The 26,504-nt window shown below is 60.5% G+C and overlaps 2 protein-coding genes across 2 annotated transcripts in view; one reads left to right on the top strand and one right to left on the bottom strand.

The window, feature by feature from the left end:
* The first annotated feature begins 581 nt into the window (after positions 1 to 581).
* On the top strand, positions 582 to 21,973 carry COL9A3 (collagen type IX alpha 3 chain). Its single transcript, XM_007954708.1, has 32 exons — positions 582 to 641; positions 1,186 to 1,254; positions 2,515 to 2,550; positions 3,178 to 3,249; positions 3,776 to 3,829; positions 4,146 to 4,181; positions 4,375 to 4,398; positions 4,647 to 4,700; positions 5,116 to 5,169; positions 5,516 to 5,557; positions 7,110 to 7,166; positions 7,637 to 7,690; positions 8,260 to 8,313; positions 8,569 to 8,622; positions 9,223 to 9,276; positions 9,626 to 9,679; positions 10,309 to 10,362; positions 10,930 to 10,983; positions 11,087 to 11,140; positions 11,524 to 11,568; positions 11,657 to 11,710; positions 11,987 to 12,040; positions 12,363 to 12,416; positions 12,568 to 12,639; positions 13,905 to 13,940; positions 14,826 to 14,870; positions 16,613 to 16,645; positions 16,805 to 16,951; positions 17,055 to 17,109; positions 17,553 to 17,735; positions 20,488 to 20,565; positions 21,783 to 21,973. The coding sequence occupies exons 1-32, from the start codon at positions 582 to 584 to the stop codon at positions 21,971 to 21,973; spliced, it is 2,037 nt and encodes a 678-aa protein (XP_007952899.1).
* A 1,209-nt stretch (positions 21,974 to 23,182) lies between these two features.
* The window catches only part of TCFL5 (transcription factor like 5), a 14,049-nt gene continuing 10,727 nt past the window's right edge, over positions 23,183 to 26,504 (bottom strand). The window contains exon 6 of the mRNA XM_007954707.1: positions 23,183 to 23,305. Coding sequence (XP_007952898.1) covers positions 23,183 to 23,305 — 123 coding nt within the window. The remainder of the gene's footprint in view (positions 23,306 to 26,504) is intronic.

Genomic DNA, 26,504 nt, shown 5'->3' with positions numbered 1-26,504 from the left:
TGACATCTAGTACAGGCCAGGTTTACAGTAAGGGGCCCTGGGGGGCCCAGCCCAACAGTTGTGGCCCTAGGCTTTTGACCCTGGCAGGGCAGCGGCACACACCAGGGCGGTGCTGGGCGCTCTAGCCACCTGGTCCAAGACCATTCACCCTCTCTGGAGGTCTTCCTGGGTCCCAGGGCCCACTCACACCATTTCGGGAACTGGGGAGCCCCTCCCACCCTTCTCAAGGGCAGCCCTTCGGCGGGGAACCCCTCCCTCTTCCCCACACTCCGCTTGAGTCGCCAGGGGGAAAAGCGCCCCTTTCTTTCCTGCTAAAAGGTGCCTGTGTGCAGCTCGCCAGTCCCGGGGTAATTTTAACTCGGGCTGGCCAAAAAAATGCCGCCGGCTCCTCGCTTTCCCCGGCGACGGGGTGGCGGCGGGGACGGGTGGCGGAGCCCCGCCCCGCCCAGGTGGGCCTGGCTGAATGGGGGGCTTGTGCTGCGGGCAGGGGGCGTGCTCGGCCGGCCCGCCCGCCGCCCTGGCGTCTGCCGGCCACCCCACCGGCGCGCTCAGAGCGCGGGTGCGCGGAGCCGGACGCAGCCATGGCGCTGGCGCTGGCCCTGCTTCTGCTCGGGCAGCTCCTGGCTGTGACCGAGACGCAGGTGAGGCCTGGGCGCGGGGCACCGGACCGGGTCCCCGGGAGGCCTCGGGGTCCGGGGCTCTGAGCTCGGTCGTCAGGAGCCCCCACCCCGCCACCTGGTAAGCGGCGAGCCCCGGCCGCCGGCAGCCGGCCGCCGGCTTGTCGCCCAAAGCCGCTTCGCCGTCGGGGCTATGGGTCCCCCGACTGAGCCCCACGAGTGCCGGGATGCCTCCGGGGGGCGCCCAGGGGCCGCCCCATCGTCGCCCGCCGGGCTGCCGCCGCCCGGGACACACAATGTCGCCTTTGTTCCTGGGGGTTCCCTGGGCCGGAGCCGGCGCCCTCGGCGCCGCGTGGGACTGTCCGCGGCCCTGGACTCTGGGGGCTCAGAGGCGGGCGGGGTGGCGGGTCCCGGTCTAGTCCCCCCCAGGGCCCCCGTGACAGGCCCAGCACTTCTCCTGAGACAGAAAGAGGGGGCCCACCGGACACCCCACAGCGAGGACCTGCCACAGAGGCGGGTGGCAGCAGGGAGGCTGCCTAACGTCTAATGTGGACTCTCTCCGTTTCAGAAAGTGGGACCTCCGGGCCCCCCTGGCCCCCAAGGGCCTCCTGGCAAGCCGGGCAAGGATGGCATTGATGTGAGTGGGGCCCCCTCCCGTGGTGGGGGAGGGCTCTGTGAAGTTCTAGCTCTGGCTGCAGGCTGTGAGTCCACCACTGCAGAGAAAAAGAGGGGGCCATCTTTGGCCAAGATCCAAGGTGGGATTTGAGCCGGGACAAAAACCCTCCTTGTTCTTCTGCAGGACAGATGAGGACAGTGGTCCTTGGACAGGAAATGTGGGTGCAGAGGTGTATGTCTCTGGGTCCTCCTCTTGGGGGTCTGAGCTCAGGGACTCAGTGAGCTGTGGGTGTCTTTCTGGGTGGTGGGAGATGGCGTCTCCCTGGAGGGGGTGGGGACCAGCTCTGCCGAGGTGTTCTCTGTGGGTGCCCCAGATGGGCCCTGTCAGGCAGCGTGAGTTGTGGGGCAGCTGGGCTCCTGTGTGGCCCCCAGTTCCTCATGAAAGGCCCTCTGAGGTCTCTCCTCGTGGTATTGCCCCCCACCATCCTCAGCCTGCACCCCCACCTCAGCACCTCACCCCGCACCCCAACCTCAGCCTGCACTTTCCCCCTTAGCCTGCACCCCCACCTCAGGCTGCACCTCCCCCCTTAGCACCTCAGCCCGCACCCCCACCTCAACCTGCACCCCCTCCCCCTACTGTCCCTGAGGGCCACACACCTTCCTCGCTCCACTGCAGGGCTGCTACTCAGGGCTACTTGGTTGGGTCCTGGGCCTGGCCTGGTCAAGTGCCCTGCCTGCCCCCATGCCCTCTGCTGGTGCAGGTCACCCCGGGTCCCAGGGCCCTTCATGGCTTCTGCCCACCTGGGGCCGCTGGCATCTTCCAGTTGACACTAGGCCTAAAGGGTTTCAAGACGGTGGCTGTCAGTGTCGATGTTGTCAGTGGAGGTTGTCAGAGGGGGGCTGTGGGGTCCTTGCTGGGGCTGCAGGTGGCTGAGCGGCCCCCTCCATGACCACCTGGAGCCGGCGGCCTCTGGGCACCCACAGCCTGCCTGTGAAGGCTCCCAGGTAGCAGGGGTGGGGCTTTGTGACCAGCCGGTGTTTCCGGGGGATTGTCCCCAGCGCCCTCAGAGTGGGCCTGCAAGGCAAACCCCGTTGCACCCTCCTCTGTCCTTTCCCCAGTGCCCCTCTCTGTCCTTGGCCTGTGGTGGGGAGGGATCCCTTAGTTGGGGTGATGAAAGTGGGGTGTGGGGGCATCCCATCTTATCTCAGCCTGCAGGCTTTGGGGCTCTCTGCTCCCCTGGGAAGGGTTTTCATGTCACACGTGGGTGTCCTTCCCCTGCAGGGAGAAGCTGGGCCTCCGGGTCTGCCTGGACCCCCGGTGAGTGTGCCCTGATGTGGTGAGAGGGGCTGGGGCGGGGTGGACACAGAGGACAGAGGAGTCATTGAGGTCCCTCCCACTCTGCTGGGCCCAGGGCCGCCCAGAGGGGCCTCAAAGGACCAGGAACAGGGGGTATGCAGAGAGGGGGTGCAAGGAGCTGTGGGGTTTCAGTATGTCTGGGCATGTCTGGCTTGCAGGCTTTCTTTGGACCAGAGCCCAGTGGTGTGAGGGGGAGGGGGACAGCCACCCGTGCGTGGTGGTATGCTGACCCTGACAGAGTGGGGCTGGTCCCCCGTGCCCAGATGTTGAGGTGCCTGGTCCTGAGACCTGTCTCGACCCTCTGGGGGAAACTAGAGGAGCCCACTGGCCCGTAGCTGGGGAGGTCGAAGTGACCAGGTGACAGACACCACTGATGATTTGAAGGCAGCCTTCCTGGAGCCAGGCAGGTGGGCAGGTGGGGCCAGGCCTGGGGTCTCAGGGCAGCAGGGAGGGGCCGGGGTCCCGGAACAACAGGCCCGTCTCTGATTGCCGGCGGGGCCAGGTCAGGTTGGGAAGACATTTTCCTTCCCCGCTGCAGGCAAAGGCTCACCGGCTGCCTCCTCACTCACTGCTCTTCCCTCCGCGCAGGGACCAAAAGGGGCCCCAGGGACAGCAGGAAAGCCAGGAGAGGCCGGGCTGCCGGGGCTGCGGGGCGTGGACGTGAGTACCCGCCCTCCCCAGCCAAGCTGCATCCCAGGGTCCAGGGCTCAGCGTCTAATTGCTGCCCTCCAGCTGAGCGCTCTCAACCAGGCAGGTCCTGTAAAGGCCGTCCCCACGTCCCCCACAGGGGGCCCTTGGCCCTCATCCCAGCCCTGCCGACGACGTCTGGCGGATTGGCAGAGCCAGCTCACAGCTAGAGCAGAGAGTCCGCCAAGTCCTGCTCAGCCAGGAACAAACAACCATTGTCCCAGTGCTGCCCACACCGCCCTGGGCCCCAGCCACCCTGTCTGTCCTCCTGTCTGTCGTCTGTCTGTGGTGGGGTTGGAGGCTTGGCTGCACGTGGGCTTCGTTAGTCAGGACTAGCGACAGTCTGAGACACGCACTCTCCAGCCAGGCTCCACCCCACTAGGTGCCCCCACATCCCCACCCCAGCTCTGGGTGCAGCAGGGACCCCATGACAGAGGAGAGTCAGGTGTTAGAATAGCCTCTCGTGTGACCCCTCGACCCTCCCCTGCCCCGTTCCCAGGGTCTGACTGGGCGGGATGGACCACCTGGACCCAAAGGTCTCCCTGGAGAACGGGTGAGTGCCCCTGGGTCCCCAGGGTGGGCTGGTGGTCTTCGAGGCTAGGAGTTGCCTGCAGGGAGCCTGCAGCAGCCAGGGCTCAGCTCCCCGCCCTGCCCCATGCTCCTGTGTGGGGTTCACTGACCGGCGCCCAGGACAGCACCTGTACAACATTGGGCGCACCCTCGGGCCTCACTTTCCTGTGAAACGGGCCTTCTCTCCTGCCCACCCCCACAGAGGAGCTGTGAACCTCCGGGGGCACTTGGGGCCGGGAGGGGCTTGCCCACAAGCCAGGCACAGCCCCTGTCTGACAACAACCATGTTCCTTCCACAGGGAGGCCTGGGGCCTCCGGGGCCACCCGGGCTGGGGGTGAGTACTGTGCTCTCCGTGGACTTTGGGGTTCCCCAAGCCCAGGCGGGGTGTCCTCCAGGAGCCCCAGAAGCTTGGGTCTGCCCCACCATTGAAGCCTCTGGTGGGGGCTCCCTGGGCTGTGTTCTGAGGGGGTCGCAGGGTTGGGCCCCCAGGTCTTCCCAGAGAGTTTACCTCTGTGTTGCTTTGGCAGGGCAAAGGCCCCCCCGGACCACCTGTGAGTACCACCCTCCCTGAGCCCCTACGCTGGCATATGTGGTACCCCAGGGCTGTCCCCACCCCAAAGCTAACCTGGAATGTCCCCCGGCAGTGGGGGAAGGGGCTCCTCTGTACCTCATCCCCACTCCCCAGAGTCCTGTCCCTTCAGAGGGTGAACAGCCCCTGCAGACCTGAGATGGAGGAGGCTGGGTGCCCTGGGGCCGGACCCCCAGGGACCTCAGGCTGCTGTCCTTTTCCTTCCTGCAGGGAGAGGCAGGTGTGAGCGGCCTCCCCGGTGGAATCGGCCTCCGGGGCCCCCCGGTGAGTGGCTGCCCCAGACAGCACCCTCCAGCAGCAGTCTGAGTTAGCATGCCCTTGGTGACCAGTGACCACCCATGAGCCCACCAGGGGCTCCCATGGCCAGCTGCCAGGGCCTGTCCTCCCCTCCCTCTGCTGCTCCCCCTTCCCACCCCCCCTTCTCCTTCCTCTCCTCCCCTCCCTCTCTCCCCCTTTCCTCTTCTCTCCCCATCCTCTGGGCTGGCAGGTGCTGTCGGAGCCCTGGCCCTTGGCGCTACTTCAGGGAGAGGGACAGACCAAGACCAAGCAGGGGAGGAGGGGGGAGCCTGGGTGTCCCCACAAGTAGCTGTCTGAAAGGGCGGCTTCTCTTGGGACTGGTGGTCACCTCCTCTCAGGTGGGGGTTGGTCCTGCCCTAGACAACCCGTACCCTGCCCCCAGGGACCCTCTGGACTCCCAGGACCTCCAGGCCCCCCAGGACCTCCTGGACCTCCTGTAAGTACTGGGCAGAGGTTGTCCGGAGCTCATGGGAACGTGCTGGGGCTAGGCACAGTGCCTACAAGGAGCTGGACTCCCCTGTCCCCATGGCCCCTGGAGATGGGCCAGCGGGTATGGTGGCCATCTCTCCCAGGGACAGTGGTGTCTGTTGTTGTCACATGGCACCAGCACTGGCCATGTGGGGGAGGGGGCCTAGAACCTCCCCGTGGGAGGCTGCAGGCTTGGCAAGTCCCTGCAGAGAGGGAGGGTTGTGGTCTACAAGTGGGTGGGTGGCTGGCTACGTGGAGGGAGGGAGATGGGCCAGTGGGGTGGTGTCAAAGTCAGCTCTCTCTCTCTGCTCCAGGGACACCCAGGGGTCCTTCCTGAAGGTGCTACTGACCTACAGGTAGGCACCTGCAGCCACTGGTGGATGGAGCTGGGGATGCCCCATGCATGCATGTGTGTATACATGTGCCCATGTGTGCATAAGTGTATACATGTATGTATGTGTGTGTGTACATGTGTGTATACATGCACATGTGTGCCTGCCCGTGCATGCAAGTGTGGTGTGCATACATATACAACCATGTGCATATGTGCACGTGTGTGCATGTGTATACATGTATTGTGTACACGTGCCACATGTGTATGTGTGTATACATGCGTGTATGTGTGATCTACCATATATGTTATGGTGTATACGTATATGTGAGTGTACATGTGCCATGTGTGCATCTGTGTGCATGGAATGTGCCCACATGTGCATGTGTGTGCATGCACGTGTGCATACGTCTATCAGGTATCCGTGTGTGTGCGCATATGTGCGCCATTTCCATGTGTGTGTGCATGCATGTGTGTGTTCATGAGGGGTGGATCTGGCCTGACCCACGGCCTCAGGAAGCCTTGGATGTGGCATCCTGTTCAGACTAGTGGGAGCAGGTCTGTCCTAACCCACGGAAAGCAGGGCTGCGAGTGCCTAGAGCTAAATGCAGGAGGTGGCAGAGCTAGAGGGGTGGGCAGGGTCTTAGCAGGGCTGGCGACACCAGCCGGCCCAGTCCGGTGCAGCACCTGTCTGGGGAGCCTTCCTGTGCCCTCCCCAGCCCCAGCCCAGGCCAGCACTGCCCATGCACAACAGCGTTTGTGTGGATTAGGGAAGACGCATCACACGTTCCGCCCCTCTGCGCTCCGGCTGCACCAAGTCTCCCAGTGCTGGGTGTCCAGTGGGCGCACTGGGCGGCAGGCAGACAGTGCTCTTGTTGAAGGGGGATCCAGAGCCACCCGCAGTCGCCCCCTGGGAGGCTGAGTGGGGCGAGAACTGGCACATCTGTCTCTCCTCCCTGTGTGGCTCCTGGTATCGGTGGCACCTCGTTTCCATGGCTCAGGCTTTTGTATTCTCGAAGGACAGTCCACCTACTTTCTCTGAACTGCAGTGGGGAACTTGCCAGCTGTCCCTGCTGGCCACCCCCACCTGGGTGGGCCTGGGGTGGGAGGATCCCCAAGGACCAGAGACCTTGGGCCGAGGGCAGGTGGAACAGCAAGGTTGGAGGTGCCAGCTCTGTGGAACAATCTGCCAATGTCAAAGCCTCTGTGTCCGGGGGGCCGCTGAGCTAACACCTGGGCTCCTGGGACGTCATTCCCAAGATGCCGCAGCCCAGCGACCTGGCAAGAAGCTGCGGGGAGGCTGTCTCCATAAAGCAAGTGGCCGTGCACTGAGGGCTGGTGGGGGGCACGCATCCCTGGCGGGCACTGCAGCAACTAGAGCTCGTACAGGTGGAGCCTCTGGGGTTGGGCCCTGGGACAGCCCTGCCACCCCACAGCCAGCACCAAGTAGGCCCCGTCTGGTGACTTCCTGGCCCTTCTCAGGCCCCTGGGGCTGACCCCAGCTTCGGAGGGGTGTTCTGAGCAGCCGGCCAGCTCCTGTTCCCCAGAGGAGTCTGACCCTCTGTGCTTTCCAACAGTGTCCTGCCATCTGCCCACCAGGTCCACCTGGCCCGCCAGGAATGCCAGGGTTCAAGGTGAGGGTCACAGTGGGAGGGAGGCAGAGAGCAGGGCAGGTGGGGGTAGGTGGAGAGCCAGAGGGCCTGGCCCGTGTTCCCAGTGTTGTCACAGGAAGAGAGGGTCAGCCCCCTGCCCTGCTTAGGAGCCCTTGTTCTGTCCCTGTCCCCACATCACCCTGGTGACCCACTGGCTTGGGGGGCTAGGCCTGGGCCAGGAGGGTCAGAAGGTGGCGTTAGCCTGGGCATGGGAGGAGAACCAGCGCTGTACGGCATCCGCCCCACCTGCCTGCCACCCCCGCCTCCCACTCCCTGGCCTGACCCCAGCCCTGTCTGCACCCCCCACTCTGCCCACTGCCGCCACGCCATGTTGAGCCTCTGGTGGACCTGCTGTCCTGAGCTCTTTGGGTGGCTGGATCCCATCCTCTGGGGATGAGGGTATCCAGGGGTCCATGCGGGCTGTGACACATCATCTGCTGTGTTGGCTTCAGGGTCCCACGGGCTACAAAGGGGAGCAAGGAGAAGTCGGCAAGGACGGGGAGAAGGTATAGACTCTGCTGGGCTGGGCGGAGCCTGGGGTGGGTGGGGCTTGGTGTGGGCGGAGGCTGAGGTGCATGGAATCTGAGTGGGCAGAGCCTGATGTGGGCGGGGCTTGGTGTGTGGAGCCTGGGGCAGGCAGACCCTGATGTGGGCGGGGCCCTATGTGGGCAGAGCCTGACAGGGGGCTCGGTGTGGGTGGAGCCTGGCCTAGGCAGAGTCTGGTGTGGGTGGGGGGTGAGTGGAGCCTGGCATGAGTGACACCTGAGCGTGGGCTGATCCCGAGGGTGGCTATGAAGCAGAAGAGGGTCTGGGGAGGGGTCTGGAGGACCTGCGGGACTGGAGACCCCAGGTTATAGCTGCATGGGTGTGCATGATGTCCCAGTGGACACACCTGACCATCCTGGAGACAGGCTAGTGTCACTGCAGGCAAGTGCCCCTCCCCCTATGAGCCCCTCCCCCAGCCTTGTAGCTCAGCTGGGAAGTGGGAGCTGTCCCCTACCACACAGGCTGGGAGTGGGCAACAAGCGGTGGGGGAAGGGCCCACCTGCTCACACACTTCCTCATTCCGTTTCAGGGTAACCCTGGGCCCCCTGGGCCTGCTGGCATCCCGGGCACCGTGGGGCTGCAGGTAAGGTTGGCAGGGTGGGAAGCCCTCGGACGGATAGATACCCAAGGATCTGCCCACCCCCAGCAGTGGGACTGTATGAGAAACAGAGCGGGTTCCACCTGCCCACGAGCTCTGGGAGTCTGGGGGCCTGGAGCTGAGGCTGAGAGTGTTCAGGAAATCAAAGGCCCCCCCAGAGCCAGGAACTTCACATGGGCCCCCTGGGGTCTGGGGGACAGGCGTCTTGGTAGCAGTCTGCATTTCTGGTTCTCTTCCCAGGGCCCCCGGGGACTGCGAGGTTTGCCAGGGCTGCTTGGACCTCCCGGGGACCGAGTAAGTCCTGCCCCCCCTTGTGGGGGCTGTGTGCAGGGGACGGGTCAGCCCTGTCCCAGCACACAGATGTCCCAGCAGCTGTCTGTCCTTGGTGACTGTGGACCACCCTTTGAGGAAGCCCAGGGGGCTGGGGGCCCGAAGCCTGACCCCCCAGAACTCAGGCTGCCCCCCAGCCACTCTGTGCTATCAGGATCCTGGGCTCCAGCTGCTGGTCAGAGCCCCAGGCTGTGGGTGGGAGGCAGGGCAGAACCCCCCTGGCCTCGGTTCACATGGCAGCCATCGGGGAGGCTGGGTCCAGTTTCCTTCAGGACCCCCCACAATTCCACGAAACAGGGCTAAAGGGAAACGGGGTGGAGGAGCTTGAGGACTGCCGGAGCCTGGCTGATTCTAGCCACTGGACAGAGAAGCAGATGTCCTTGCTGTGGGTGGGCGGGGCTGGCTGGGGGCGGGGGGTACAGGTGATGGGCTCTACATGGGAAGGGACACATGTGACGGGCTGCACATGTTGAGCCTCTGGTGGACCTGCTGCCCACATAGGGACCCGCCCACATCAGGCTGGGCTCCAGATGGGCTGGGTCCAGACTCCCTTCTCCTCCACAGGGTCCCATTGGGTTCCGAGGGCCCCCCGGTATCCCAGGAGCACCCGGGAAAGTGGTACGTGTGTCACGTGTGTGTGTGTGTGTGTCACGTGTGGCGGGTGGGTGAAGGGCACCTGCCAGGCTATGCCTGACCTCATGGGGCCGAGGTGGACTCAGGCCCCCTGAGCAGGTGCCTGTGACCAAGAGCTGCTTCTGGCAACTTGGTGAACCAGGCTGAGAGCCCTGGGTGGGGACACGTCACTTCTCACCGTGAACGTGAAGCAGGCCCCTGCCTCTGGCCCTCAGCAGGCTTGGCCCTGCTCTGCTCCAAGGGGGTGCTGCGCTGCCCCTGCAGTCAGGCCCTACCCAGCTCTGTAGGCTGCTCTGGATAGTGGACTCTGTCCCTGTCCCCTCTCGTCTCACAGGGCGACAGAGGTGAAAGGGGCCCAGAGGGGTTCCGTGGACCCAAAGGCGACCTCGTAAGTGAATGAGAACTTGGTTTTCTGTCCTTGTGCAGAGGGGAGGGCATGCAGGAGACCACGATTGAGCACATGCCAGGGGTGTGGTGGTGACTGTCCCATGCCTGCCTGTTGCTGGAATGGGGGTGGGGACTCTTGAAATCCCTGTGGGCGCCCTCAGCTCGCCTGGGCCAGGACTCCTGGAAGTGACCAGCAGCTTAGCAAGCTCTTGTCCAGGGTGGCCACCCTGAGCAGTTGGGCAGGGGCCCTGGTGGAACCCTGGCCCATGTGGCCCCAGGTGGCATGGCTGAGGCTGCCCACGGGAGAAGCGGGGTAAAATAGTGACAGGGAATGCATGTCGTGTCAAGAGATGAGCAGAAGTGACCGTCTCTGTGTTGACGTTTGCCTGTGGACGCTCCACGTCTCCGCTCTTGATCATGCCTGGCTGGCGAGAGGTCCGTTTGGAGAGGCTCTGGAGAGACTCACGCTGTTGTGGGATTGAGCCAAGCTGTCGGTGCTTCCGCTGCCCAGCACGGCACCTGGTGTCCCGAGCCACCTGGTCTCGGGCCACTAGGGAGCGGTCTCGAGTGCGGAGGTGGGACCGTTTTCCTGCTGCCGTGGCTCCTTCAGCCGCTCGCTGTGTCTTTCAGGGCAGACCTGGCTTCAAAGGGATCCCTGGTCTTGCGGGGCCTACTGGAGAGCCGGTAAGTGCCCCTTGCGGCAGTGGCTCCTTGCAGTGTCCTGCCATCCACGTCACGCCTGCATAACACTCCTCTCTTCCCAGGGCCCCGGGCCGTACACAGGCCACCACGGGCAGTTCAGGCCAGGGCCCCAGGGGTCCTCTTTCTCTTGGACCGCCTGGTTCTGTGGCCCTGGGGGGTAGATACTGGGAGGAGCCTTGGCTGATTCTGTGTGAGAAGAGTGGCTGAGTCTGGGGACAGGCCCGGGTCCAGATGCCGTCCCCTGGCTTCAGTTTTCCCATCTGTAAAGCGGGAGCCACACAGACCTTCCACAGGTGGAAGGAGTGGAAGGCCACATGTGGGCCCTGCCACACCCCTGGCTGGTATCTGCCTGTACCCACACACCTGTGGCCTCTGGGGGTGACCTAGAGGCCAGGTGACTGCTGCAGCCACCTGACCACAGATAGCCTATGGGCGCTCAGGCCCTGCTAGTCCAGGAGACGCAGACTCAGGGCAGGGGACACAGGGAGGCACCTGTCCTGCTGTAAGTGCGAGCAGGGGGCACCTTGGCACTTGTCTCCTCGTTCCCAGGGCATGCCAGGCAAGGACGGTCGGGACGGTGTGCCAGGACTCGATGGGGAGAAGGTCAGTACAGTGGCTGGTCCGCCCAGGGGTCAGGATGGCGAGGGGAGGGATTCGGCAGAGCCTAGCATCCATCCTCACCAACCCCCATCACTTGTCCCCGCAGGGAGAGGCAGGCCGCAATGGTGGCCCTGGAGAGAAGGGACCCAATGGGCTGCCTGTGAGTGCTGGCGGGGAAGGGCAGGCAGGGACCACAGGTGGATCACCACAGGACTGACCGGGGCGTGGGGTCAGGCCTGCCCAGCGTCTGCATGGTGCTGGGTGGGAGGTGCTGAGGCGGAGGCACTGAGGGGGTGGGGCTGGCACGTGCCGGGGTGCACAGAGCCAGGGTGCTCCAGGCGCACATTCATCCACGGGTGGCTGTAGAAGAGGTGGGTCTCACCCTGGGGTCCAGCGGGGGCCGCTGTGGGACGCTCTGCACGCGAGGACCGGGGTTGTGGGAGCCCCACGGGTCTGGGGAGGACCACTGGGCACACTCTGTCCTTGGCTGTGTGCACTGCCAGTGCCCCGAGGCTTGTAGCTCTGACCACCCCATCTTGGCAGGGGCTGCCTGGACGAGCAGGGTCCAAAGGCGAGAAGGGAGAATTGGTATGTGGCCTTCCTGGGGGATGGGAGGGGCTGCGTGGGGGCCTGCAAGGGAGTGCGGGCAGCACTCAGGAGCCCCCTTCCTCCACAGGGCAGAGCTGGGGAGCTGGGCGAGGCTGGCCCCTCCGGAGAGCCAGGCGTCCCTGTGCGTACCCTGCCCCTCTCCTGTGCCCACAGGAAGCCCCACCCTCCGAGGCCCCGTTCATACCCCCGCCCACCACTCCTGTGCCTGTATACCCCCACCCCATCCTCGCACATACCCCCACCCCATCCCCACGTGTACCCTGCCCTTGTCCTTGCATTTACTGCCATCCCCGGCCCCCTTCGTACTCCCACCTATCACCCCAGTACGTACCTCTGCCCTCCCCACATCCCTGTATGTTTCTCACACACACACTCAAACCTCCCCCTCCGCACGCAGGGAGATGTGGGGGTACCGGGGGAGCGTGGTGAGGCCGGTCACAGGGGCTCCGCGGTGAGTGAGGGGCAATCCTCAGGTGGGACCCCCATCTGCACAGGTTGGGGGAGGTTTGGCTGCAGCCCACCCAAAGCCAAAGGTGCCGCACAGTGTCCTCAGCCTCCCCCCTGGGTCCTCTCCCAGGACCGGGACAGAGGGCATGCCTGACCCCCTGTCACCCACCCACCTCCCCTGGAGGCCCTCCTCTGTGCCAGCAGCTGGGCCAGACCCTGGGTGGGCCCCTGTCTACCCAGTCACTGGCAGAGGAAGCTCCCAGGGGTTCTTTCGGGGTTCCCCTCAGATGACGGACACACACTAACACTCTCCTTTCACCCTGCAGGGGGCTCTTGGCCCACAAGGCCCCGCCGGTGCCCCAGGCGTTCGAGGCTTCCAGGTGGGTGAGGGGTGGTGCTGGGTTTGGCCTCGAGCAGTGACCACAGACTCAGGCCAGTGAGCCCAGGAGGGTGGGGAGCCTGGGGGGGAGGTGATGGAGGCGGCCTCCTATTTGGGGCTTGCTGACGGGGGTGCTGGGACTGTGTCCACAGGGCCGGAAGGGCAGCATCGGGGACCCCGGCCTACCGGGCCCTCAGGGCCTCCGAGGAGGTGTGGGTGAGCGGGTAAGTGGTGGTTCTGGAAGGGCTGCTGCACCCCCACACACATGCCACACCTCAAGACTCAGCAAAGGCCCGTGCGGTCAGGTCTCCCCGGGACCAGCCATCTGGGCCCCTGCACTGAGGGCAGCTGGGAGCCGTGCTGGGCCTGCACAGAGGTCCTTGTGGCAGAGGTACTCCCAGCGAAGCAGGCAGGGGTTCCGATGCACACCGGCTCCCTTCTGTGGAATGAGGACAGTGGGAGCCCCTGTCAGAGGCCAAGGTGCCCAGCTACTGAGCTCCTGTCCAGGATTAGGGGATGCGATGGTGGCACTGGCCTCCACCCTTACAAATCAGCTTGAAAACCTGCCCTAAAAGAGTGCCCTTGTCAAGGTTTGCAACCCTTTGCGGCCTGATGGCCTCACAAAAGCAGGGAGGCATCTGTGACAGGAGCCTGGGGCCACCCTGGGGCCAGGAGCCTCAGCACCGTGATGGGAGTTCCTGCAAGGAGGGCCTAGTGCTGCCCCTTCCTTGGAGAAGCTGAACCTCCCCCCAGTGTGCTGCCAAGACACCCTGCGGGCAGGGACAAAGCTTCTCTCCAGCCGGGTCCAGCGTGCAGGCCCTTCCTGCCTTCTGGGAAGCGCACAGATGCAGCTGCCTTCTCAGGGCTCCTTCATTCCAGTGGGGACTGACACCACCGCCCTGTGGCCTGAGGGACAGTGGGCCCTTTATTAGCGTCCAGGGTGGAAATTCCACGGCTTGGGGGGCAGGCCAACAGCCCAGGCCTGTGAGATGGCCACAAGGAGGGGGGCTGACAGCCTGGCACCCCGTGCTATCCTGTCTGCGCCTGAGGGGCTGCCGGCGGAATTTCCTGTCCGACCCACAGGGAAGGCGGGCGCCTTGTGCCCTTGGCAGTTCTCGCTTAGGCGCTGTCTGAGCAAATGGGGCTTTTAACAGTGTGATTTCGCTGTGCACCCCAAGTGCTCAGTCCCCGGGTGCACAGAGCGAGCTGCGCAGACCAAACGGTGGCGAGGCGCTGCCGTGGGTGCAGGCACCACCTCCTCACCAAGTGCCATGGCGACACCGGCCTGTGCGTGCGGGGCACGGGCGCAGGGCAGAGGCCGGCCTGGACGCGCTCCCATGCTACTTGGGAATGTGCTCTGGCGTTTGGGCCATGCACACGTGGCGGTGGTGCGTTTTCACAGCGCCCTCAGTGCCATGTGGAAGTGGGGTGGCCACCCACCCAGGGGATCCTGTACTCTTCTACTGCAGTGACTTCTCTCTGCCCGCAGGGTCCGGGAGGAGCCGCAGGTCTGAAGGGAGACCAGGTGAGGGGCAGACAGGGTTCCGGGGAGATGTGGGAGCAGCCCAACAGCTGTCCTCTCCCCAGGACTTTTGCTTCCTGCGCCCAGACGTCTGCCGGGTTTCCCAACCCTCTGAGCGGCCCCCTTGTCTCAGTTCTCGTCTGCTGGGTCCTTCCTGTTCCCTCTTGCTGGATCGCTGTCACCCCCCACCCCCCACCCTCCACCTCTAGCACAGCGGCAACAGCTTTGGGCACCCAGGTCCCCAAGTCGGGGCAGGGACTAGTGTAGTCTGCAGGCTGCCTGCCGGCCGTCGATCTCCCAGGACACCGTTGCTAGTGCAGGCAGCGGGGGCTCTGGGAACCAAGCCCCAGGGAAGGAGCATCCCTGGTCTCCTCCTGGGAGCAAACTCCGAGGGCAGTGTGGGCTTGCCTTGGGGCTGAGCAGAGAGCTGTGTGCCCCGCAGCCCCTTCGCTCTGGAAGTGGGGTGGTGGGGAGGGGAGGAGAGGGTATAGCTACCACCTGCTCACAGCTCAGCTGCTGGCCCCTAACCTGCAGGCGGCACCAGGGCCTTCTGGGATTGGTGTTGGGTGCCACTGAGGCAATTCTGACTCATAGTGACCCCATGCCACAGAGCAGAACTGCCCGGTTTCCTAGGCTGTCTGTCATCTTTACGGAAACAGATCTTTTCAGTGAGCAGCCGAGAGCTTGACCACTGCATCATGAGGGCCCTAAAGTCAGTGACAAGGCAGGTTCCAGGCCTTGGACTTGTGGGCTCACCTGGGGCTGTACTTCTGCCAGTCCCTAGACAGTTCTCATGCACCCCAAGGTGTGTGTTCAGGTAGCTCAGGGCTGACAGGAGTCAGCTAGGCTCATGGACCACTTCCTGCTACCTTGGGGTGTCTTTTCCAGGGCATTGCTGGTGCTGACGGTCTTCCTGGGGATAAAGGAGAGCTGGTAAGTGTGCCAATGACCTTGAACCGCTTTTGAGAACAGCTGACCTCGGTGGGGCCACCTGCACATTCACAAAAGCACAAGGGCTGAGGTGCTGGTTGGCAGAGGCCTGCCTACTGCTTGTCCCTCTGGGCCAATGGGCCGGCTAGCAGGAGAGCCGACTGTCTAGTCCCCAGCAAAGGGCCGGGGCCACATCTGGATGCCCGCCCCTGGCTCACATTGAGGGACCCACCAGCACCTGGAGCACACTCCCTCCTCATTGACTGATGTGGTTGGGTTCAAAGACCAGGCCATTACATGAAAATGAAGAAGGACTACACTACTACGCGACCACCAGGTCACACCTACCGGGTCACACTACTACACGGCTGCCAGGTCACACCACTACACGGCTGCCAGGGTGCTCCACTGCGCAGCTGCTGGGTCGCGCCCTTACCGCGTCCCTACGTGGCTGCTGGGTCGCGCCCCTATGCAATGGCCAGATCACTTCGAATCATCACCCAGCCGGGTTGACACATGACCTTGACCTTCACAGCTGGCTTCCTTCTGCCTTAAAGCTCGGCATCCATCACTCCCAGATATATGTTGTTAATGCCTGGAGAGTTGATTTTTTTTTTTACTGTGGTTGGAAATGTGATGTGTTCGGTCACGAGTTAGTGGATGAGTGAGAAGGGGTAGTGACACCCCTCGTGAAGGTCCCTCCATCAAGGTCCTTTCGTGTTCATTGAAGACAACCACGCTTCCGCGGAGCTGGCCATCATCCATAAGCCCGGACCTGGGCTGCAGGCTTCCTGTTGTACCACCTTCTCGCTTTCCACATTCCTCTTCTGCATGTGACCGCAGTGCATGCGTCACCAGGGCTAAAGGCAAAGATCTTTCTGGCCTTGGTGGCCAGGGTGTGTAATCTAATGCAGTGTCCCTTGGTGTCTGCACACAACACTGCTCGTCCCAGGGACCCGGACTGCAGAGCCCTGGGAGCCTGTGCAGGCCGTCTCTCCAGACAAGACAAGCTCAGTTTTGCGTTATTGTTTTTTTTTCCCAAGTTCTTAGATCACCTTGACAAATGGGACCCTGGGAATCAGGAGGAGGGCTGGCCTGGCCCCGTTAATGTGGTGGAGTGGTGAAGGGACGGTGTCTCTGTGTCAGGGGGTCTGACCCTCTGCTGTCAGCTACTTTGGTGGTCAGACAGCAACTGTGACCACACACCCAGGTCTGAACAGAGCTGTGTATCCAGGGCTCAGCCCCTGGACAGGGGACCGGGAAGCGTGGTCAGGCCCAGCTCCCTGCTCACACACAGGCCAGCCTAGCCTGGGGGCTTTCCTGAAGACACAGCTAGACAGCGGCCGGACCCTCAGAACCAAACATTCATCCCGGCTCTGGGGTGGTGTTCTTTCAATAACACCGTATCGTGTTTTTTGTGAAAGTCTGCACAACACATTCGGTTGCCATGAATAATTTCCGCACACACTGTGACAGTGGCGCTTCACAACGTGACAATATTCTTATTCTGTTTATAGGAACCTAGCATCCCTGCCCTGCCCCTTTTCATCTTTGCTTTAGGGCAAATGTTGGTTTGGTCAAATACCAATTTTTTTGGGCTTCATTTAGAGTAAAAACAACAGGAAGCAAAGTCCGCGTGCGAGACAGTGCTGTTCAGGGTCCACCTGGTGCCTGGGAGGCAGACTGCCACCCCACTGATGACAGCAACCAGGCGTCATTAACACGAAGCCCTTTTCCGTTTGCAGGGTCCCAACGGGCCCGTCGGACCCAAAGGAGCGGTGAGTGCAGGATGCCCTGCCCCATCCCTCAGGGACCAGGACGTCCTCCAGTGGCTGCCCAGACCTGCAGCCTGTTCACACATTCAGCCGTGGGGGGGGACAAACAGTGGCCCACGCACTGCCTGGCCCCTGACAACCACTTCTCTGTTCTTTGTCTAGTCTGGCGACAGAGGCGAGCTGGGCCCCAAAGGCATCCAGGGTCCCAATGGCACCAGTGGCATTCAGGGGGTCCCAGGGCCCCCTGGCCCTGTGGGCTTCCAGGGGGTCCAAGGCCTCCCTGGCATCACGGGCAAACCTGGTGTTCCGGTATGCGTTTCCTTGGCTGGCCTGGACGCTTTTCCTAATCCATCAGTTACCTTTCAGAGTGTGACCGGGGACTCCTTGCTGACGGGTCTCTGGTGACTTTCAGGGCAAAGAAGCCAGCGAGCAGCACATCCGGGAGCTGTGCGGGGGTGTGATCAGCGGTGAGTGGTCCTGGGTGGGTCCCAGACAGGCCCTGCACCCCCACCCTGCCGTGGGGGCTCACAGTACCTAACCGTTACACTCGGGTTCCCCCCTTGCCCACCTTCACCCGAGTGCTGACCGAGCCCCTGCCCTGTCCTGTCTGGTACTGGGTGGGGAGTTGCTTCTCCTACCTGAGCAGTGCACACATGCCTGGTGCACGGCAGATGAAAACACGTGAGCCCTCATGGCTCTGTGCCATGGTTCCCAGGACTGTAAGAGAACGAGTGTCCGTCCCAGGCCTGAGCCTCGTTCTCGGGAGCCCGGGAGAAAGCAACCACTTCCTGTGCCACCCGAGCAGGTGACATGTTCTCAGTCAGGGCCCAGGAGCAGGGCGGTGCTCCTGTGCTGCACAGGGGCGCTGACGAGACCCTCGGGAGGTTGACGGCTCACCCTTTGTCCCAAGAACACGTTGCACAGTTAGCCGCTCACCTGAGGAAGCCTTTGGCACCGGGCTCCATCGGGCGGCCTGGGCCAGCCGGCCCCCCGGGCCCTCCAGGCCCCCCAGGCTCCATCGGCCACCCTGGCACTCGAGGGCCCCCTGGATATCGCGGTCCCACTGGAGAACTGGGAGACCCTGGACCCCGAGGTGAGTGAGCCAGCCCCGTGCGACATGTTCCGCTGGGACATAACACAGCAGCACCCCGAGATCCCTCCAGTTAGGCAACCCCACTGAACCCCCATCTGTTTCAAGGCCCATCTAGCACTTCTTAGCTGGTATTTAAGAAATGCTCTAAGACCCTGAAGAGATTAATCCTGGGAGAACAGAAGGGCTGTGTATGCACAGGGAGACAGCTCAGGGGGCAGGAGTGCATGTTGGGAAGGACACAGGGAAGAGGAACTATGGGGAGGAAGTGGGAGGGGAGCTGCAGCATTGTGGGAAATTATAGTCAATGTCATGAGACAAAGTGAATGTGAGCTGCTGTATGCAAAGTGAATTTGCCTGTAAACTTTCATCCAAATCACAATAAAAATTGAAAAAAAAAAAAAAAAAAAAGCTGTAGAAAAGGGAGCTGCCACCAGCAGTGGCTGAGGTGTTGACTCCTGGAGGGCTGGGACCCTTGATGCAGTTAACAGTGTTCACCTGGTAGGTACCGAACATTCCAAAGTCAGGTGACCACGTCCTCAATGGTCCACTTAAAGACCTGAGAAACGCGCACACAGGAGCCCCTCCCTAACTTGTGGGGAACCAGCAGTGGGTGACAACTTCTGTGGCTGAGGGTCAAACAGACTTCAGAACCCTGGGAAGGCTGTGCAGGAACGGGGAAACCCGCGAGACTGAGATCACTGGGGCAGCCGTGGACGCTGTACCCCCCACAGCAGCCGAGACTTCACCTCGACGGTTTCCAGTCTCAGTGACTGGGGATGGTTCAGGGGCCCAGACAGACGTGGGGGCATCTGGAAGCCCGGATAATACACAGTCGTGTGGGTTTTGGACACTAACATTCCCCAAAATAGCCTTTAAATTGAGACAAGCAGTTGGCCACATAAAGCCAGCTTGCCTGTGGCCTGGCCCAGATAGAGGCCTGAAAGGCGGTGTGGTGTCCAAGTGACTAGCTCCGAGATACCGAGTGGGCTGCTCATGAGAACGGACGGGAACAAAGTTCCTAAGAGAAGAGTCTTTGCGAATCCTCTCTTCATCCTCGAGCCGAGATTGCAGCACTGCGGTGAAGAGCCTTCCGTGACCCATTTGAGAGTTTCAGGCCCCGAGTGTCTGCAGCCAGATCCCTCTCGCCACGCACCATCCCTCCACGTTAGCCCTCAGTAGCTCTAGTAGTGCAGCGCCTGAGGCACTGGACTGCTAACCAGGAGGCTGTGGTTCAAACCCACCAGCCGCTCCACAGAAGGAAGAGGGGGACGTCTACTTGTGTAAAGATTTACTGCCTCTGAAACCCAGCGGGGGTCACCATGAGTTGGGATAGACTCCATGGCAGCGGGTTGGGTTTTAGATGCCTGTCACCTTTCCTGAGACACTTCCAGTCAGGACCACCTCCAGGCCTCCTGGGCTGTGTAAAGCCACATGAGGGACTGAGCAGGCCCACAGAAGACCCGCTAAGATTCTTCTCATGTGGGGATGTGGATTTCTTCGGGACTTTCAAAAATGAAACTCAAAGCACAGCATTAATCACCGTTATGGGTCACCTTTATTAGTTCTCTCAGAAAAAACCGTAACTAAGACACTGAACAAAGCCAAGGTCACCACAGAAAGTGCAGCCAGCCATGCGGCCTCCTGGAGCTTTCTGCCCAGACAAGCCCTGAGCCCTCACAGCACAATCTGGGGGACTCCACCAGCGCCTTTCCCGATGGGGGGGCTGGGCACCGTGTGGAGCCGGATAGTTACTGTGACAATGGATGAGGGTTTGACACCAGCAGTGGAGCATGGAGTAAGGGCGGGTGCTCACATGAAAGCCAGTTCCTAGAGGGCTTCCGTACCCCTCCCTGGAAAATGGGAATCAGCCCAGGCGGGAGCACCCCCCGTTCACCAAGGACACTCCAGGTCCTTCAGCTGCTGTGTGTGACCAAAGCCAGCCTCACGTGGCATCAGACAGCATTACTGCTCAGTGCCCACTGGGGAGACCAACTCATGCTCCCACAGCCAGACGCCACTCCCCACCTGCGACCAGTGACAGCCACAGGGCGAGGCTGCCTCCACACTATAGGTCAGTGTTAGGAGGTAACAGCAGAAGCCTGAGAGAGAGGCCGAGACGCTGGCCCCAGGGAAGCTAGTCACTGCCATTAACCTTGGGTAGAAGGGACCCTGTCACAGTGCTCCTGCCCAGTGTCACTACACGGACCGAGGTTCCATCTGCCAGGAACCCAACTCCAGGATGAAGGGTGTGTCTAATGTCCGAGCTTCGTAACAAAGCCAAGGGTGGCCCCCCTGCCAGCATGATGGGAGACGTCCTTGCACCGCTCTCGGCAACGAAGGGTCCCGCAGACCACGCAAGTAGAGACGGGAGATCTGAGTACAACTCGGGGGGCATTTAAAACTCCCTTAACTGGCTCCTGGGTCAGAAGTCAGAGCTGACAAGTATACAGTTTTTGAACAAAACTAAATCCCATCAACACTGGGGGCCAGTGGGCAGCACTCAGGAAACTGGCTGTCTTGACCTGGGCACGTGGTTACGGCTTGGCTGCGTCCGTCGGGCCCTACACGGCCGACATGGCTTCTCTCCACATGCCTGAAGGGTCAGGACACTGCTGTAGAGAAGTGGGTGCCCTCTTTCCCACAGGGGGGTATCCCGCTCTGTTGAGGGTGCTTTGTGACACTGCACCAGAAACCTGTCTTTACCCTTGGTAACTGATGTTCTAAACTGTGCATATCCAACATCTTGTGACAGGAAACCAAGGTGACAGAGGGGACAAGGGCGCTGCCGGCATCGGCCTGGACGGACCTGACGGAGATCAAGGGCTCCAAGGTATGGCCCTTGAGGCGGATGAGGCTGCTGCGGGGGGCTTCCGTAGCTCGGCGCCCTTTCCCAGTTCTCGCAGCTTCCCACGGGAGCGTCTGCCTCACGCAAGTGTCACCCTTTCTTCTAAAGGAATCTTGTTTTCTTTTGGCAAAGCGTTCTTAGAGATAAGATTAGGGGTAACTGCTTTAAAACATACAGTTTAATCAGTAAGCAGAGCCTCCCGTATCTCCTGTAAGGAGTTAGATCTCAATTCATTTAAGGTGTTCAGGGACTGTGTCCTGTTTCGGTTACGTCCCAGCTAAGATGTTGCCCCCTGCACATGCTGCGTATTTAAATATCTTAAATGCTGACTAGCAATGTCCCTGCCCCTACAGAGGCCACCCCTACCCTACCCTGGTCCGGTCTTTGCTTCTCGGGCCTGTGCTCCAGATCACCCTCACGCACGCCGCACACACCCAGCCTGTGAATCTGGGCCCTGTTGGGGATGCCTGCTCACAGCCCCTGGCACTCGGTGTGGGGGCAGGGAGGCCGCCTTCTCCCCATTGCCTCCTTGGTGTTGGTGCCTGGCCTTGTCACCTCTTGTGCTGCCCTAGCTGTTCCTCTCTGAGCCCCAACACCCAAGTGCCCTTGGTTGGGGCTGCCAGTGGCATCTCTGTGTTGAACCCCATGGATGCCAGTTTCCCAAACCGACCCCAGTAAAGGCCTCACCACCCACTAGTTAGTGGACACTGACTGCTCCTTCCACACAGACCTGGCCCACCCCCACCTGTATGGTCACCACCACCGTCCCTCCCGAAGACCCTCCCAGCCCCTCAGCTGGGGTCTGCCGGCTTCCACTCCCCCCGCCCCTCGCAGCCAGGGTCTGCCGGCTTCCACTCCCCCTGCCCCTCGCAGCCGGGGTCTGCCGGCTTCCGCTCCCCCCCACCCCAGGGCCATTCTTCATGCAGCATTCGGTAAGCCCTTCCCAGGCATCCGTGCCGTGGCACAGGCGGGGAGCCCAGCCTCCGTTGGCCCTTGCACACTCTGCCTCCTCCCAACCCTGTGCGCCCTTCCCCACTTGGTGTCCTGCTGGCCTCACACCCAGGCTCTTGGTCCCTTGGCCTCTCATGGGGTTAAGCTATAAGCTGGCAAAAGGGTTGGGCTCAGTAAGAAAACGGAGGAAGCAGCACCAGCCTTGAGTCCACACCACCTCTAAATGTACCCCATCCCTGGTCTGTCTCCAGGTCCACAGGGGGTGCCTGGCACCAGCAAAGATGGACAGGACGGCGCGCACGGCGAACCCGGGCCTCCTGGTGACCCTGGCATTCCTGGCACAATCGGTGCCCAGGGTACCCCTGGCATCTGTGATACCTCAGCTTGCCAAGGAGCTGTGCTAGGAGGGGTTGGGGAGAAGTCGGGCCCCAGGAGCTCATAAAATACAGCATGAGGAGGGAGACGTTCCTGAAACAACATGCCTCGGGAGGTCACCCACGGTCGGCGGGGTTTCCAACGTGCTCATTACACCCGAGAGCCCTCCTGGCCTGTCCTCTCAGCACCTTCGACAGCAGTTGACTGGACGCTAGTCCCTGAGAGGACCCTTCAGCAGCAGCTGCCACAAGGATCCTGCCTCTCCATGTCCTTACTGTGGCCTGTTCATCCATCATCTCATACCTCAACACCCCTGCAATAAAATTGTAAGCTCAGCATTCAAGAGAGAGATAGGGTATATGTACAAGGACTTGGGTACAACTCCATGTCAAACATACGCGGCAGCTGTCAAGGTGGCCCCATGTACAGACGGTAAGGTCCCAATAAAGTGACATCTAAATCTTCAGACAAACAATTGGCCACAGTGTCACAAGAGGCCCTTCTCTCCGGAGGGCTAGTCCGAGTCCCCGCTTCCTTCTGTGTGAAGACACTCACCTGTCCGGGGCTCACAGTGTTTCTTGAAGGGGCCGTGTCACACTAAGTCTACTGGTGTTTCTGTTGTAATCAATAAAGCCACTCATGTGAAACTCAGTGCCAAACACTAGTTTATTACACATGAAGTAAGGAGTTTGAATGTGATAATAGGGCACTGAGGCAATTACTGTGACAACATTTAATTTATGGACAAAAGGAGCTTTAAAGGGGCCTGGACATTTTCTAGCAAAAAGGTTAAAAACAGCACTGCATTTTGCAAGACAGTACCGTGTGGCTGGGAGGCATTACAAGGGGGAGTGACACAACCAAAATGAAATAAATTGCCAAACTATTCTAGTTAAGAACAACTGACCTTGTTCTGACTGCTAAGTGGGCATGTTTAAAATGCAAATAAAGTAAAAGCAATGTACCCTTCAGGACTCAACCAAGCACAAAGGATGTTCATTTCTTAAGTTTTCATGTTAAGAAAACATGATGGAATCAGACAGGTAATTGAAACATGACTTACTAATTGTTGTCAAAATGTCTCCACTCCCCAAATGGTCTAAGAGGACACTAGTGGTAGTTAGTTTTACAAAACGCACTTCCCCGGTCCCTGCTCCAGCCCCGCCGGCTTGAGCCACGTCACCTGCGTGTTCCGGTCAGAGCAGAGCTGCAGGGTTCAGGCGGTGCTGGGGATCACGACGGTGGAGCCGCTCACGCGTGCAGAACCAGCGCCCCATCACTTGATCTCCACAGCCGGGCTGCCCTGCAGGCCCTCCTGCGCAGGATATGCCACCAACGCGTCAGATCTGGTCAGCTTAAGCCGCCTGCCGGTCTTCCCACAGAAAACACTCTCGAACTCCTAGAGTCAGAGGAGGTCATGAGTGTGCAGGATTCAAGGACCAGCCTGTATGAGGGGCTGCGACGCTCCAGGGGGCGGGGGACTGAAAGGGGGGAACACTCCAGGACAGACTGCCTAGAGTGGCATTTGCTTTCAAAAACACAGCACACCTACTAAAGGGGCAGGCTCAAACATTTTCCCAAAGAGCAAATATATTTGACAGAAAACTCTCAGAAAGTCTGACTGCGTTGTGAAGCCTTCTTGCATGTTTTTGGAAAAATCGGCCAAGTCTGTGTCTTCTTTGTAACGGGAGCACACAGACTGACCATCACCCCACAGACACAGATGCCGGAAGGGCTGTGCCTCTCACCCAGTGTAGAGTAGGGCCCACCCCGAGTCTCAGCAAGCCCTCGGCCCAAGCTACAGGAAGCCCGGGGGCAGCGCCATGGAGACACACCAAGGATCCCCTCTCACCAATGAATCGAGGTGAGAGTGAAGGACGGGGGCTGCTCTAGCACGAGTGTTTCCGGAGTTCAGTTTTCAAATCCTGATTCAAATAAATCAGCTGTGAGCAGACAGCTATAAGCCAGCTGGAGAAAGCGGGGCCTGGGCGGGTACTGAGGCGGGATCTCACAGTGTCTCAGGTAATCCGTGTGGCGGTGGCTGCATTCTCACACCGCGCCCCCTGTGGAGGTGTGTGATGCAGGAAATGATACGTTTATGCAGATGCCACAAGGGAGGACAAGACAAAGCCACAGCTAAGGCCGAGTTCCACGTATGCAGTCTCTGCTTCACTGCACGCTGGATGGGCACTTCCATGCTAAGTGTTTTCTTCTCTAAACACACAGCATTCTTACACAGCTAAATTTGGGATTCTCTCTCTTTCACTGTGGTAAGATACATATAACATAACATTTGCCATTTTAAGTATGAAATTCAGTAGCGTTCACGATTCCACAGGATGGTGTGACCATCACTGCTGTTTCCACACTTGGTCATCATCAAACACAAACTGTATCCATGGAGCGGTCACTTCCAGCCGCTCCGAGGAGGAAGATGGGGCAATCTACCTCCACAAAGACTGCCTCAGAAACCCAATGAGGGTCGCTACGAGTCACAACCGCCTTGATGGCAGTGGGTTTGCGTTTTTGCTTTTCTCACTGCCCGTCCCTGCCCCAGTGACCTCTAGTCTACTCCGTGTCTCCAGGAGGCAGCCCACTGCAGGCAGTGGGTACACAAGTTCTCCCTTCATGTGGTGTGTGCAGCCACTGAATTTCTGGGTGGTCAGGATGTCTAGCGCATGGCCACGTCACATTTTAGTGGCTCCCTGACCAAAGCCATCTGCTCTTACCACCAACATTCAGAAGCTACAACTGCGTAAAACAGACTCTCATTTCCGCCCAAACGTTTAACAGTCTCAGGATCTCACTGCCACTGAACATGAACCACAGTTTGACAACTCCCTAAGTTCTGGTTCCCAAAGCCCAAGTGTCAAGTTCGTGTCTGCGTCAGGGAAGGAGACTTGCCTTCTAGGAAACGAAACGGTGGTCAGAAAGAAGGCAGGAGCTTGTCTCAGTCACCGTTCACAGAACACGAGGTTAGCCCTGGGGGTTCGTCTTTATTCCCAACAGCTCTGCCAGCCCCTCGAAGGGTCCCCTGCAGTCAAGGGGATGTGACACCTCACTTGGAGTTGGGGGTGCTGTGGGAGAGTGAGCCAGGCAGGACTCCACCTCCCCCTCTGTCCCCAACACCAGGCCAAGGCCAGAGGTCAGAGCAAAGTCCCAATTAACCTCCTTTCAATGGAACATGAAATACTGAGCTGTAAGGGTGTTTACCACATATCAAAACTTGAGATGCGTCATCTGACCCAAATCGACATTCACATCAGATGGGTAAATATGAGAGTAATGCCCATAAAAACTGTGATTTCTTATTGGGAAGAAGAGACGTGCCAATCAGACTCCTGGCAACTGTGCCAGGAAGTAACTGAGTGGAGGGAAGCTGGCGGAGTAAAAGCATTGGGGAGAGAATGGAGGCAAAGGACGAAAGGACAGAGACCATGCGTCGAACTCACGAACCAAAGTGCTCGAGCGGAGATGGAATGGGCGCGGGCCACAGGCCCCCAGCAGAGCCTAATGCAAACCCCGAGAGCACCCCAAGAAGCCCTGGCCCGCCCAGTCAGGGGCAAGTCCCCGTCACGTCCCTCACTCCTGGCCCAGCAGCGCTGAATGCCATAAACATGCACGCTGTACAAGCACACACGTTCCTTCTGATACACGGACCACGTAAGAGGTCGAACAGGGTTTCCACAAACTAACGTGTCGCTGTCACTGCACTGTACTTCTCTTCCCTGATCACAGCGTGGTGAAGGGAGACAGAGGTTCCTGAAAAGACAGAAAGGAACTCGACAGAGCTGGACCTTAAAGACCCCTTCCAGAGGCCTGTGTGCTGAAGGCAAGGTGAAAATGACATGCAAGCAAAAAGATACTCAGACCAGAGACAGGGAGGCACATACCCTAACCAGTGGGGAGTTTTCACAAGGGCACTAGACAAATGGAAAACGGACTTCCAGTTCACGTCACCAAGAAAACTGTAAAAAATGAAGGGAATGATGGAAATGAAGGCACAAAGAGTAAAACTAAATATGACAGAAAAAAACACTAACCCCCACCACACAGAGAGAGGGGGCTGGCCACTCCACCAAGACACACACAGAGGGGGCTGACCACTCCACCAGACAAAGAGAGGGGGCCAACCACCCCAACACACACACACAGAGGGGGCCGACCACCCAACACACACAGAGGGGGCCGACCACTCAACCAGACAGAGAGAGGGGGCCGACCACCCCAACACACACACACACACACAGGGGGCTGACCACTCCAACAGACACACAGAGAGGAGGCCAACCACTCAACTAAACAGAGAGAGGGGGCCGACCACCCAACACACACACAGAGGGGGCTGACCACCCAACACACATACAGAGGCCATCCAACACACACACACAGAGGGGGCCGACCACTCCACCAGATACACACACACAGAGGGGGCCGACCACTCCACCAGATACACACACACACGGGGCCGACCACCCAACACATACACAGAGGCCATCCAACACACACACACAGAGGGGGCCGACCACTCCACCAGACACACACAGAGGGGGCCGACCACTCAACACACACACAGAGGGGGCCGACCACTCCACCAG

The sequence above is a fragment of the Orycteropus afer genome, unplaced genomic scaffold (assembly GCF_000298275.1).
Source record: "Orycteropus afer afer isolate SDZICR_OR568_19922 unplaced genomic scaffold, OryAfe1.0 scaffold00469, whole genome shotgun sequence".
In the NCBI taxonomy this organism is placed as follows: domain Eukaryota; kingdom Metazoa; phylum Chordata; class Mammalia; order Tubulidentata; family Orycteropodidae; genus Orycteropus; species Orycteropus afer.
Note: the sequence above shows the minus strand (reverse complement) of the source record. Positions and strands in the feature narration are given on the sequence as shown.